The sequence below is a fragment of the Lissotriton vulgaris genome, chromosome 12, assembly GCF_964263255.1.
Source record: "Lissotriton vulgaris chromosome 12, aLisVul1.2, whole genome shotgun sequence".
Classification (NCBI taxonomy): Eukaryota; Metazoa; Chordata; class Amphibia; order Caudata; family Salamandridae; genus Lissotriton; species Lissotriton vulgaris.
This window is the reverse complement of record NC_141700.1, coordinates 802506777-802522650: the sequence shown is the minus strand read 5'-3', so window position 1 is coordinate 802522650 and position 15874 is coordinate 802506777. Positions and strand designations below refer to the sequence as shown.

At 46.6% G+C, this 15874-nt stretch overlaps 1 protein-coding gene across 6 annotated transcripts in view; it reads right to left on the bottom strand.

The window, feature by feature from the left end:
- Positions 1 to 15874, bottom strand: part of MINK1 (misshapen like kinase 1) — a 675548-nt gene that overhangs the window by 129137 nt on the left and 530537 nt on the right. For all 6 annotated transcript variants that reach the window (XM_086946234.1, XM_086946236.1, XM_086946233.1 and 3 more), the window contains one exon: positions 1093 to 1253. In XM_086946234.1, coding sequence (XP_086802360.1) covers positions 1093 to 1253 — 161 coding nt within the window. The remainder of the gene's footprint in view (positions 1 to 1092; positions 1254 to 15874) is intronic.

Sequence of the window (15874 nt, the reverse complement as noted above, 5' to 3'; positions counted from 1 at the left end):
CAGGTGATCTGCTGTGAAGTTGGGAAGCGGCAGCACTGGTAGTTGGGAGAGAACCCTCAGCACGTGCAGTGGAGCTAGCACACCTACCAACCTTTCTGACGCAAGGCAGGATCAGGCGTAGAAGGCTGGACTGCACCCAGGTGAAGACACCAAGCTATGGAAAGCTACAAAGCATGCAGAGGCATCTTCAAAACAATCGTCCTCTCAGAGCCTTGTCAGTCAGTGCAGGATGCTTTAGAGTCAGAAGCAGTGCGTGGAATGGAATGTCAACTCGCATAACCATCACGAGACTCAATGTAAACAAACGCAAACCATTTCACTCCACCAGTCGAATGTATGGGGAATGCAGCATTTCACATTAGCACAGGAGCTCGAGCTTCGTTATACGTGCTACACTCACTAGAAATTTTAAAATTGTTCAGAAAAGCACTAGGTATCAATGATTTCAGTTAACATCGACAGCATTCGCAGTATTAATGCAAGTTGTGTGTTCAGACTTAACCTTGGCTGAGTCTTGAACTATAGACCATCTCTGAAAGAAAAGCAACTAATAAAAGATAATAAGGTGTTTTAGGGTAATTATTTCAGGCTAACTTGCACACAACCTTTCAGCAGGATTTATAAATAACCACTGACAAAGCAAACTGGTCTGGCTTACAACTGAGTGTGTGTCTGTAGTAGTGTGGATAAGTGAAAATGTCTCTTCTTGGTGACTATTATGCTTTTATGATTTACAATGTGAAATCGAATAAAGCTTTTTTCGATTTTACTATTGATTTTAAGTATGTGGTATTCCAGGTGGAAATAATTGTGGATTGGTGAAAGCAAGGATGAGTCAAGGGTGGAGAGATGCTTTCATCCACACAATCACTCGTCAATCAAACAAACCACAGTAAATGCACTTGGTCACTTAACCTGCGTCTCATGCATCCGTTCATCAACGCATTGACCCGCTCTTGCATTTATCAACAATACCACACACAACTTTTGTTACAATCCAGGCCTTTAGGCTTAGACTTAAATAAGAGCATAAACAACCTTGGGGTGGGAATGGTTGGGGTGGTGGGTGTGTTTGCATCACATCTTCCTTACCTGGCACCAGAACTGTCCCTGCTCTCGTCCTGCCGGTCAGTGTCTCCTTCGTCGTCCTCATCCTCACTGCTCTCAATCTCATCGCTGGATGAAGAGTAGTCCATGGCTTTCTTTGGAGGTTTGGGGACATCTTCTGGACGATCTTTCAACAGAACATAATCCTTTGCAAAGAGATTAGGAGCAAGAGTCACTGGGCAGGATACATTTCCCATCTCCCCGACCCGAAGGTGCACATCATGCTGACTCAAGGGAACACGCGACCCCATGTCATCACCTGGGCTAAACTGATTCACAAACAATGACCACTTTCTGAGCTAGAGGACGCTTTATTCTAGATCAACAGAGCCCTGAATGTCACTCAGATGGATTTTTAAACTTTGAACACTATCCTCACACTTCTTATCCAGAAACACCACAAATCCTTCTTCTCAGGAAGCCTTCTAACAATAGTCTCTACAATCAGTGACTAGTCTCTGAGAACCATGCACATCTTTACTGCCCTCTGGAAAGACAGTTGCCCCGTCTTAGCACCTGAGGATACAACAATCACTGTCTAACAGTGATCGCAACGCCTGTTCCATTCTTGGAAGACACAAGTCTCACAGTCTTGCAATTCAGTCTAAGGTTTACAGCCTAAAAGCAGGAGCTTCAGCTAAATATGTTCCAGTCCTAATAAAACTCATAATAGACACACTTAATCCACTCGGCCCAACCAATACTTCGATACGTACACACAAACACACATCCATCCCTATGGTGTTTCCCAAGTTACTCCTATGGAGACATCTGTACACGCTCCCTCATTCCAGTTGTGAATGACTATTCAACTGAAAAAATACAGGCTCACATCGCTACCTGGGGCACTCCAGAACCCTATGCAACCTCTCTGCGCCAAAGACTATGTCCTAACCATCATCAGAAGTCTCTAAACAATAGGATAGATACTCTGTACCATGCTCCCCTCACACTTCCATCCCCCCGCCCGAACAGCACAAAAGAAATATATTTTGTAAATAGAAACAGTCGACCTTTAAAAGCCAGAGGATGGAAAAAAAATCACCAAACAATTGAGAGATGGATCCACACAAAAATACACAAAAATGAAAGAGACACAAAAACAAATCTCTTACATAAACAAAACAGATGCCTCAATAAGAAGAACACAACCATAATTCGTTTGCAGGTGTTTAGAAGAGGCTGGTGGGGGTTCAGCCAGTGGTTATTGGTAATCACCAAGGTAACTCAAGTTTAGCTGCTTCTATCCGTCTACAGGCCCTCGAAGGTTACCTGTATCCGAGGCCGCCACTGGTTCAACGGTCCATGAGAGCAGAAGGCTGAGGTTACCTCTTACTGGAACAGGCAAATACAATGGTAGCAAATCAAATCCACAAAAAAACAGAAAGACACCGCGTGACATGAACAGCAGAAGGAAGACTGAGACATTGCAACATATGGGGACCTAACAACAAGCCCACTTGACAAACCGAAAGTAAGAAGGACACGTTGTATCGACAATGTGCTCTCGAGTTAGAGTGATATGGGTGAGTCACCACTGGAGCGATCTATGTATCTCTCCTCCCATAACCATTCTCCAGAGATATATCCTCTGAACAAAATATGACAAAAGGTTTCTAGGCATACCCCGAACTCCCAGCAGACTGCCAAGGCTTTATAGGTAGGAATGGGTCATCTATTCTTCAAAGGTCGACCCTTTTTCATCTAACTCACTTTACTTGGGCATTCTCTGCTCCCCACAGACCAGGACCCACTTCCACCACTAAATAAAACTAAAAGACGAGAGAAGGACTGCTCACAGGAGACTAACAGGAAAGACTGAATTCCTCAGATAAGCGCTGAGATTACAGATCAAGGTTAACCTGTGGCATAAAGTTTACAAACAGGTTGAGGGATATATGTGAACACAGTACTACTAGGTCTGTAAGTCTTGACTGCTGTTCCTTTAACCTAAAGAGAGCCAACCATCGCTCTAAAAGAATTATCTGGCCTACCAGTGTTGTATCTTTGCTACTTTTGTGTTGATGGTTAGCTTTGCCCACCTAATGCTCGGCAATAAGTAAGAGTAATGCCTCTTAAGAGTTTTCTGCTGGGGAATTGTCTCTGCGGCATAAGCAAATAATTCCAATGTAATAAAGGGAGAATGTGAAAACATGTCCATATTCTGGTCTCCAGGGCGATGGCTCCCAGTTGATTGTTATGGCCAAAGAAAGGTCCACACCATAGATGCCGTGGAATAGTTTTGGAGACGTTACTTTGGAAAACATTATAGGGACAAAGTTTAGCAAACACAAAAAATCTGTTACCACAGAATTTCACAGACATTCCTCTTTTGGAAAAATTTAGCAATGTTTCATTAGGCAGTTTTTGCAGACCAGGGGGACCCTCTGCCTTATCACAAACTCTTGAGCAAAAAATATGAATTTGGGACGCAGCGAGAGAAGATTGATATTTGCAAATCTATAGCTAAGAGGCTGCAGTCACAGAGAGCAGTGGGTAACAGAACCGGAATTTCACAGACCAACTTCCCAATTGTAGAACTAGCACCAAGCGAAGAATGGAAAAGGGCAGCGTGCCGGTAGGAACCTTTAGGGCCAATGACTACATCTGTTATCTTTGAAGATGAGGCACCTCTTCCCTAGCACATTGGAAAACCCTACTGACAATATTCCTCTCAGAGTAACTTCCCATGCACACCATAAGGTTGATCCGTTCAACTGCATATTGTTGCCTTTTCCACTTGAGGGGGTACCATGGTGCCTTTCGACTTCCATACAGATTCTGCATCTCACATTTGTGCTCCCCTAAACTGCCTGTGGTATGTTTTGTGGAAGACCACCAACACCAGAGGATTTACACCAAAAGCAGAAGAGAGTGGGACAGAAAATAGGATGATGGTAAGCACATGCCATAACATGTATGCTACAGGACAGAAAACGGCAAAAATATAAGACATCCGAAGACAGCCATGCGCAAACACGAACATACAGAACATGTGCACTAACCTCGCCTATGGCTCGCTTATAACTCTGAGGGGCCACGAGGGAGAGGATGCAGGAAAAGCAAGGGCAAGATATTAGTTTGTGAAACAGCACAGCTAGCAAAGAATTCTGCCCCCCTATGAGGGTCCCTCCAAAGGGCACCTGCGCACATTTGAGTGTGCTTCTCCTATGCGAAGCCTCCTTCATTTGAAAGATGCATAGTGTCTGATCTTCCCATTTTAAGGTAAACAGTGTCATTTCATATCTCAACAGACTGATCTTACACAAACACCATGCCAATGAACACCACTTCTCCCATTCATTTCTGGACCAGGGCACACCCACAACGAGTTTCTGCTACTTCTCAGTTGCAACCATGTCTTCACCAAGAGATGCATATGAATTGCCCTCGTAAAGTGACAGGATCAACCAAGAAATGACCTGCAGTGATCGCCACATGCGAGTGTTATCAACCCCTTAAGGAATAGCAAGCATCAGCGAGTTAAACTTCAGATGCGGACGAAGGTTTATGGAAAGGAGATGCTTTGCACTCACATGGGTCTGGCTGGCAAAGATGTAATGGTGAGAAAGGGAGACAGTTGAACTATTTCAGGATGTGCAGCTATAAAACAATGAGTACAAATGAAACTGAGGGAAACATGTGCCACCTTCCCAAGCTAGAGGTTTTGGGAGAAGAGTGCTAGGGGAGGAGGATTTAAGGGAGCGATGTCTACAAAATGTGTGACATTAAGAACTGGATGAAGGCCACGGAACAAGTAGGCGGATGATGCCTCACCACACTACAGCTTTGAACTAGATAAAAGGCGGACGTCCCTCCCATCAGATTTTACACAAACCCACCGCATAAGTTTAATCATGGGGTATGCAGGTCCAGCAGGGATGGGGTGAAGCCATATTTGTACATTGTTTTTTTTTATTCTTTTTATTTAAAAAGGCAAGTAAACAACCAAGGCTCTACGATGCTCAAAGGGTCTGTAGAGCACATTGATACAGTAGTAATAACTAATTGCACAGTACATTATAAATATTGTCAAGAGTCACATACTATACAACTACAGGAGCCCTCTCATCCCCGCTCCCATGTGGTTCACATATATCCCCTTGAAAAGTGTTCCATGACCCCCATATTTGTGACCATTCTGTCGGGCACCCCCTAGAGGCATAAATAGGAGCTTCCATCACCATACACCTGTCCATGTCCTTGGCCCAATTGGCGATGCTAGATGGGTTCGGGGCCCTCCATAGACGTGCAAGGTTTCTCTTGGCCACCATAAAGCCCAGAGCCACCCAAGTCTCTCCTTAGCACTGAGGTCCGTGGGGTCCCAAATGTTCAATAAAATCAATTTGATGTTACATGGTATCTGTTGTCCCAATGCCTCCTCCATCACACGTAAAACCCCTCCCAATATTTCTGTATTATAGAACATTCCCACAGTATGTGAATAAAGGTGCCCTCTTGCCCACAGTGTCTTACACAATTACTGTCTTAGGCGAAGCCCATATGAACCAAAGAGGGTCCAGACAAATACGTTCTGTGAAGGATTTTCCGTTGGACCAAACGCAGTCTCGAGGACATAATGACCTCCCGCGGGGATGCCACTGCAGCCCGCCACTCCTCGTCATCCAGCCTCCTTTCTGAGGCGGATAAGGGGATAAGTCATGTTGTTTATGAGCTTTCTATATATGAGAGATATAACCTTCTCAGGCAAATCGCCATCTAAGATCCTGTCCTCCAGCGGAGAGGACTCAGGGAGGTCAATTTCCTTAGGGAGAACTGCAAGCAAAGCGTGCCTGATTTGGACATACCAAACCTGTTCAGAAGTCGCCATTTCGTATTCTTGCTGCAATCGGGCGAATGGTATGACCTCGCCCGATTTCCATAGATCCCCAATTCTGGAGATAACAATGATTTCCCATGTGTCGAACCCCTGGGAACACAACATTCGACCAAACCGGTCACAGTGCCAGAGCGGCGCGGCCCTGGTGAGCTTGCCCTCCTAACCCAGGCTTCTAGTAGCGTCTTTCCATACATGCACAGCATGTTTAGTCGGGCTGGACAGGACGGATATTGGAGATTTGTTATACAACACCCCCTTGAAGCCGCCTCCTGGGAGGAGGCATCGGTCTATCCGAAAGGCCGGGGCGTCGTGCAGTCTACATCGGCATTGATTGATGGCAACGAGCTGCGAGGTCCAATAATACCTTTCATATCAGGAAGCCCAATTCCACAGTCAAACCAACCCAACGCAAGTTTTTGCATGGCAATGTGGGGGGTTTACCCTCCATAACAATTCCTGCACCAAAGACTCTAGTTCCTTGAAGTACGACGCTGCTACCGGAATTGGCATGTTCTGCAGTACATATGGAAGTCGGGGGAGAGACCTCATCTTAAATAATGCTGCACGCCCCAAGAGGGTTAGAGAAAGCGACTTCCAGTGCTGGACATCAGATTTAAGACGTGTTAACGGAGGCCGGAGGTTAGTTTCATAGAATCGAGACAAGTCTTTGGATACCCAGATATTTAAACCCTTCCACGGCCTCCGGCAATTGCCAACCCCAGGGAAGTCGGGGCTTCTGCCCACTAAGTACGTAGAGCACAGATTTGGACCAGTTGATCCTGTCAACTGCGAATCTACTGAAGATGTGAAATATGCCCATCACCACGTTGAGCGACTTCGCCAGGGAGGCAACATAAAGCAGGATGTCATTCGCATACAAAGATATGATATGCGGTCCTCCCAGCCATGAGTCCATCTCATGCCCCTGATAGCAGGGTCCCAGCGGATCCACGCCCCAAGGGCTCCAAGGCCAAAGCAAAGAGGAGCGGTGATAGGGGACAACCCTGCCTAGTGCCCCTGCCCAAGGGAAAAACAGGAACTTCCGATTATTGACGACCACCTGCGCTAACGGTTGGCAATATAAAAGGCGCACCCATTTAATAAATTCCGGGGCAAAGACATTTTGCGGAGAACCGCAAATATATTGGGCCATTCAATAGTATCGAAGGTCGATGCAGCATCTAGGGACACCACCAAGGCATCCTCTCGAAGTGTCTGCCCTGCAGAGTACTCCGTATAATCCACGGAGATTAAGAGATGTGTTTCTTGCCGGCATAAACCCGGACTGGTCCGGATGGATCAGGGTGGGAAGAACCTGCAACAGACGAGTGGCGAGGACCTTCGCGAGGATTTTTGCCTTGCAATTGAGCAACGAAATAGGCCTATACGAAGAACACTGATCTGCTGGCTTGCCCGTTTTGTGGATGACAATGATGATAGCCAGTCTGTGGTCTTTGGGAAGGATTCCAATCTCTTAACTCCCCTGGTACAGATCTGTAAGATAAGGGGCATTCACATTTGCCGTCAACTTAAATTATTCTATGGGGATCCCATTGGGTCCCGAAGCATTCCCCCACGCAAATCATGGATGGCCTTCTCCACTTCGGTCACAGTAAGGTCTCGCTCCAGATCGGAGCAGATTTGTACATTGTTAAGTACTTCTATTTACAATGTCTGCATGAAAATGTATCTTGAGTGGATATCCAGAAAGTCTAGAATTGATCGCGCCCGCATAGACTTGCGCTGGACGTCCTCATTATTGAATGCTGTGGGTCTCGGGCTCCTCCAATACTCCCTTTGTTCCATCTTCAGACTTGCAGCCTGCCCTGCATGTACGGTAAGGACTCAGCCCAATGTGCAGAAAATAGGGAGATAAAATGCCCATCCAGCTTACAACCTACGTCCCAAGCTACACAGTGCCCTCCCTGGTGCAGATGCTTTTCTCCCTGCTTACACCTCATTGTAAGTGCGCAGAGGAGACATAACAAGTGGGCCTTCTGAAAGAAGGGTGTAGGTACAGGTTAACTAGGCTGAGAAAGCTGAACTTAGTGCTTCGCTCCAATCCACTTAGAATGGTCTTTTGAGGAGCATAAGAAGCGTTCTTTACAATATGGGATGGAGAGATAGTTGCAGCATGGGATGGAGAGCTGGTTACAGCATGGGAGGGAGAGCTAGTTACACCATGGGAGGGAGAGCTAGTTACATCATGGGAGGGAGAGCTAGTTACATCATGGGATGGAGAGCTAGTTACATCATGGGAGGGAGAGTTAGTTACATCATGGGATGGAGAGCTAGTTACATCATGGGATGGAGAGCTAGTTACATCATGGGATGGAGAGCTAGTTACATCATGGGAGGGAGAGCAAGTTACATCATGGGATGGAGAGCTAGTTACATCATGGGAGGGAGAGCTAGTTACATCATGGGATGGAGAGCTAGTTACATCATGGGATGGAGAGCTAGTTACATAATGGGATGGAGAGCTAGTTACATCATGGGAAGGAGAGCTAGTTACATCATGAGAGGGAGAGCTAGTCACATCATGGGATGGAGAGCTAGTTACGTCATGGGATGGGGAGCTAGTTACAGCATGGGATGGAGAGCTAGTTACATCATGGGATGGAGAGCTAGTTACAGCATGGGATGGAGAGCTAGTTACAGCATGGGATGGAGAGCTAGTTACAATATGGGATGAGAGCTAGTTACATCATGGGATGAGAGCTAGTTACATCATGGGATGGAGAGCTAGTAACAGTATGGGATGAGAGCTAGTTACATCATGGGAGGGAGAGCAAGTTACATCATGGGATGGAGAGCTAGTTACAGCATGGGATGGAGAGCTAGTTACAGCATGGGATGGAGAGCTAGTTACATCATGGGATGCAGAGCAAGTTACATCATGGGATGCAGAGCAAGTTACATCATGGGATGGAGAGCTAGTAACAGCATGGGGTGGAGAGCTAGTTACAATATGGGATGGAGAGCTAGTTACATCATGGGATGGAGAGCTAGTTACAGCATGGGATGGAGAGCTAGTTACATCATGGGATGGAGAGCTAGTTACAATATGGGATGAGAGCTAGTTACAGCATGGGATGGAGAGCTAGTTACAATATGGGATGGAGAGCTAGTTACAATATGGGATGGAGAGCTAGTTACAATATGGGATGGAGAGCTAGTTACAATATGGGATGAGAGCTAGTTACAATATGGGATGGAGAGCTAGTTACAATATGGGATGGAGAGCTAGTAACAGTATGGGATGAGAGCTAGTTACATCATGGGATGGAGAGCTAGTTACATCATGGGATGGAGAGCTAGTTACAGCATGGGATGGAGAGCTAGTTACAGCATGGGATGGAGAGCTAGTTACATCATGGGATGCAGAGCAAGTTACATCATGGGATGGAGAGCTAGTAACAGCATGGGGTGGAGAGCTAGTTACAATATGGGATGGAGAGCTAGTTACATCATGGGATGGAGAGCTAGTTACAGCATGGGATGGAGAGCTAGTTACATCATGGGATGGAGAGCTAGTTACAATATGGGATGAGAGCTAGTTACAGCATGGGATGGAGAGCTAGTTACAATATGGGATGGAGAGCTAGTTACAATATGGGATGGAGAGCTAGTTACAATATGGGATGGAGAGCTAGTTACAATATGGGATGAGAGCTAGTTACAATATGGGATGAGAGCTAGTTACAGCATGGGATGGAGAGCTAGTTACAATATGGGATGAGAGCTAGTTACAGCATGGGATGGAGAGCTAGTTACATCATGGGAGGGAGAGTTAGTTACATCATGGGATGGAGCGATAGTTACATCATGGGAGGGAGAGCAAGTTACATCATGGGATGGAGAGCTAGTTACATCATGGGACGGAGAGCTAGTTACATCATGGGACGGAGAGCTAGTTACATCATGGGATGGAGAGCTAGTTACATCATGGGACGGAGAGCTAGTTATATCCTGGGACGGAGAGCTAGTTACATCATGGGATGGAGAGCAAGTTACATCATGGGATGGAGAGCAAGTTACATCATGGGATGGAGAGCTAGTTACAATATGGGATGGAGAGCTAGTTACAGCATGGGATGGAGAGCTAGTTACATCATGGGACGGAGAGCTAGTTACATCATGGGAGGGAGAGCTAGTTACATCATGGGAGGGAGAGCTAGTTACATCATGGGATGGAGAGCTAGTTACATCATGGGAGGGAGAGTTAGTTACATCATGGGATGGAGAGCTAGTTACATCATGGGACGGAGAGCTAGTTATATCCTGGGACGGAGAGCTAGTTACATCATGGGATGGAGAGCAAGTTACATCATGGGATGGAGAGCTAGTAACAGTATGGGATGAGAGCTAGTTACATCATGGGAGGGAGAGCAAGTTACATCATGGGATGGAGAGCTAGTTACATCATGGGAGGGAGAGCTAGTTACATCATGGGATGGAGAGCAAGTTACATCATGGGATGGAGAGCAAGTTACATCATGGGATGGAGAGCTAGTAACAGCATGGGATGGAGAGCTAGTTGCAATATGGGATGAGAGCTAGTTACAGCATGGGATGGAGAGCTAGTTACAGCATGGGATGGAGAGCTAGTTACAGCATGGGATGGAGAGCTAGTTACATCATGGGAGGGAGAGCTAGTTACATCATGGGAGGGAGAGCTAGTTACATCATGGGATGGAGAGCTAGTTACATCATGGGAGGGAGAGTTAGCTACATCATGGGATGGAGAGCTAGTTACATCATGGGATGGAGAGCTAGTTACATCATGGGATGGAGAGCTAGTTACATCATGGGAGGGAGAGCAAGTTACATCATGGGATGGAGAGCTAGTTACATCATGGGAGGGAGAGCTAGTTACATCATGGGATGGAGAGCTAGTTACATCATGGGATGGAGAGCTAGTTACATCATGGGAGGGAGAGCTAGTTACATAATGGGATGGAGAGCTAGTTACATCATGGGAAGGAGAGCTAGTTACATCATGAGAGGGAGAGCTAGTCACATCATGGGATGGAGAGCTAGTTACATCATGGGATGGGGAGCTAGTTACAGCATGGGATGGAGAGCTAATTACATCATGGGATGGAGAACTAGTTACAGCATGGGATGGAGAGCTAGTTACAGCATGGGATGGAGAGCTAGTTACAATATGGGATGAGAGCTAGTTACATCATGGGATGAGAGCTAGTTACATCATGGGATGAGAGCTAGTCACAGCATGGGATGGAGAGCTAGTTACATCATGGGATGCAGAGCAAGTTACATCATGGGATGGAGAGCTAGTAACAGCATGGGGTGGAGAGCTAGTTACAATATGGGATGAGAGCCAGTTACAGCATGGGATGGAGAGCTAGTTACAGCATGGGATGGAGAGCTAGTTACATCATGGGATGGAGAGCTAGTTACAATATGGGATGGAGAGCCAGTTACAGCATGGGATGGAGAGCTAGTTACAGCATGGGATGGAGAGCCAGTTACAGCATGGGATGGAGAGCTAGTTACAATATGGGATGAGAGCTAGTTACAGCATGGGATGGAGAGCTAGTTACATCATGGGAGGGAGAGTTAGTTACATCATGGGATGGAGCGATAGTTACATCATGGGAGGGAGAGCAAGTTACATCATGGGATGGAGAGCTAGTAACAGCATGGGATGGAGAGCTAGTTACAATATGGGATGAGAGCTAGTTACAGCATGGGATGGAGAGCTAGTTACATCATGGGAGGGAGAGCTAGTTACATCATGGGATGGAGAGCTAGTTACATCATGGGAGGGAGAGTTAGTTACATCACGGGATGGAGCGATAGTTACATCATGGGAGGGAGAGCTAGTTACAGCATGGGATGGAGAGCTAGTTACAATATGGGATGAGAGCTAGTTACAGCATGGGATGAGAGCTAGTTACAGCATGGGATGGAGAGCTAGTTACATCATGGGATGGAGAGCTAGTTACAATATGGGACGGAGAGCTAGTTACAGCATGGGATTGAGAGCTAGTTACAATATGGGATGGAGAGCTAGTTACAATATGGGATGGAGAGCTAGTTACAATATGGGATTGAGAGCTAGTTACAATAAGGGATTGAGAGCTAGTTACATCATGGGATGGAGAGCTAGTTACATCATGGGATGGAGAGCTAGTTACAATATGGGAGGGAGAGCTAGTTACAATATGGGAGGGAGAGCTAGTTACATCATGGGATGGAGAGCTAGTTACATCATGGGATGGAGAGCTAGTTACATCATGGGATGGAGAGCTAGTTACAGCATGGGATGGAGAGCTAGTTACAGCATGGGATGGAGAGCAAGTTACAGCATGGGATGGAGAGCAAGTTACAGCATGGGATGGAGAGCAAGTTACAGAATGGGATGGAGAGCTAGTTACAGCATGGGATGGAGAGCTAGTTACAGCATGTGATGGAGAGCTAGTTACAGCATGGGATGGAGAGCTAGTTACAATATGGGATGGAGAGCTAGTTACAATATGGGATGGAAAGCTAGTTACAATATGGGATGGAGAGCTAGTTACATCATGGGATGGAGAGCTAGTTACAGCATGGGATGGAGAGCTAGTTACAGCATGGGATGGAGAGCTAGTTACAGCATGGGATGGAGAGCTAGTTACAGCATGGGATGGAGAGCTAGTTACAGCATGTGATGGAGAGCTAGTTACAGCATGGGATGGAGAGCTAGTTACAATATGGGATGGAGAGCTAGTTACAATATGGGATGGAGAGCTAGTTACATCATGGGATGGAGAGCTAGTTACAATATGGGATGGAGAGCTAGTTACAGCATGGGATGGAGAGCTAGTTACAGCATGCGACGGAGAGCTAGTTACAGCATGGGATGGAGAGCTAGTTACAGCATGGGATGGAGAGCTAGTTACAGCATGGGATGGAGAGCTAGTTACAGCATGTGATGGAGAGCTAGTTACAGCATGGGATGAAGAGCTAGTTATAGCATGGGATGGAGAGCTAGTTACAATATGGGATGGAGAGCTAGTTACAATATGGGATGGAGAGCTAGTTACATCATGGGAAGGCGAGCTAGTTACAATATGGGATGGAGAGCTAGTTACAATATGGGATGTAGAGCTAGTTACAATATGGGATGGAAAGCTAGTTACAATATGGGATGGAGAGCTAGTTACATCATGGGATGGAGAGCTAGTTACAATATGGGATGGAAAGCTAGTTACAATATGGGATGGAGAGCTGGTGACATCATGGGATAGAGAGCTGGTGACATCATGGGACGGAGAGCTAGTTACATCATGGGATGGAGAGCTAGTTACATCATGGGAGGGAGAGCAAGTTACATCATGGGATGGGGAGCTAGTTACATCATGGGACGGCGAGCTAGTTACAATATGGGATGAAGAGCTAGTTACATCATGGGATGGAGAGCTAGTTACATCATGGGATAGAGAGCTCGTGACATCATGGGATGGAGTGCTATTTGCAATATGGGAGGGAGAGCTAGTTGGAGAGAGAGCAAGTTACATCATGGGACGGAGAGCTAGTTACATCATGGTACGGAGAGCTAGTTACATCATGGGACGGTGAGCTAGTTACATCATGGGATGGTGAGCAAGTTACATCATGGGACGGAGAGCTAGTTACATCATGGGATGGAGAGCTAGTTACAGCATGGGACGGAGAGCTAGTTACATCATGGGACGGTGAGCTAGTTACATCATGGGACGGTGAGCTAGTTACATCATGGGACGGAGAGCTAGTTAAATCATGGGACGGAGAGCTAGTTACATCATGGGACGGAGAGCTAGTTACATCATGGGACGGAGAGCTAGTTACATCATGGGATGGAGAGCTAGTTACATCATGGGATGGAGAGCTAGTTACATCATGGGACGGTGAGCTAGTTACATCATGGGACGGAGAGCTAGTTACATCATGGGACGGAGGGCTAGTTACATCATGGGACGGAGGGCTAGTTACATCATGGGACGGAGAGCTAGTTACATCATGGGACGGAGAGCTAGTTACATCATGGGACGGTGAGCTAGTTACATCATGGGACGGTGAGCTAGTTACATCATAGGATAGAGAGCTGGTGACATCATGGGATGGAGAGCTGGTTACATCATGGGAGAGAGAGCAAGTTACATCATGGGATGGAGAGCTAGTTACATCATGGGACGGAGAGCTAGTTACATCATGGGACGGAGAGCTAGTCACATCATGGGACGGAGCGCTAGTTACATCATGAGACGGTGCGCTAGTTACATCATGGGACGGTGAGCTAGTTACATCATGGGAAGGAGAGCTAGTTACATCATGGGACGGAGAGCTAGTTACATCATGGGATGGAGAACTAGTTACATCATGGGATGGAGAACTAGTTACATCATGGGATGGAGAGCTAGTTACATAATGGGGCGGTGAGCTAGTTACATCATGGGACGGTGAGCTAGTTACATCATGGGACGGAGAGGTAGTTACAATATGGGATGGAGAGCCAGCTCAATGGTTGACCTGTGCATTGCTTGGAAGAACATAAGGCACGCGTAGTCTGCCAAAGGCAGCTTCAGAAATGACATAACCGGGAACACTGCACTGGAGAGCAACTGACACTGCCTCAGCTCCACCTGCATGAGGGCGGCCACACCATGGAGGAAGGGAGCCTCCAAACAATGGGATACCATAGGATACGCCTGAGTTCAATACAGGGCTTAAACTCACTCACTGAAAATTGCTTTAGCCATGCACTATGCGCCGGGTTCACTCATAGGATACGCCTCAGTTCAATACAGGGCTTACACTCACTCACTCACTGAACACTGCTTCAGCCATGCCCTATGCGCCGGCTTCACTCATAGGATACGTCTGAGTTCAATACAGGGCTTAAACTCACTCACTGAACACTGCTTCAGCCATGCCCTATGCTCAGGCTTCACTCATAGGATACGCCTCAGTTCAATACAGGGCTTACACTCACTCATTGAAGATTGCTTTAGCCATGCACTATGCGCCGGGTTCACTCATAGAATACGCCTGAGTTCAATACAGGGCTTACACTCACTCATTGAACATTGCTTTCGCCATGCCCTACGCGCCGGCTTCACTCATAGGACACGCCTCAGTTCATTACAGGGCTTACACTCACTCACTCACTGAACACTGCTTCAGCCATGCCCTATGCTCAGGCTTCACTCATAGGATACGCCTCAGTTCAATACAGGGCTTACACTCACTCATTGAAGATTGCTTTAGCCATGCCCTATGCGCCGGCTTCAATCATAGGATACGCCTCGGTTCAAAACAGGACTTGCACTCACTCATTGAACACGGCTTCAGCCATGCCCTATGCGCCGGCTTCACTCATAGGATACGCCTCAGTTCAATACAGGACTTAAACTCACTCATTGAACATTGCTTTAGCCATGCACTATACGCCGGCTTCACTCATAGGATACGACTGAGTTCAATACAGGACTTACACTCACTCATTGAACATTGCTTTCGCCATGCCCTATGCGCCGGCTTCACTCATAGGATACGCCTGAGTTCAATACAGGGCTTACACTCACTCACTCACTGAACACTGCTTCAGCCATGCCCTATACGCAGGCTTCACTCATAGGATACGCCTGAGTTCAATACAGGGCTTACACTCACTCACTGAACACTGCTTCAGCCATGCCCTATGCGCAGGCTTCACTCATAGGATACGCCTGAGTTCAATACAGGACTTAAACTCACTCATTGAACATTGCTTTAGCCATGCACTATGCGCCGGCTTCACTCATAGGATACGACTGAGTTCAATACAGGACTTACACTCACTCATTGAACATTGCTTTCGCCATGCCCTATGCGCCGGCTTCACTCATAGGATACGCCTCAGTTCAATACAGGACTTGCACTCACTCATTGAACATT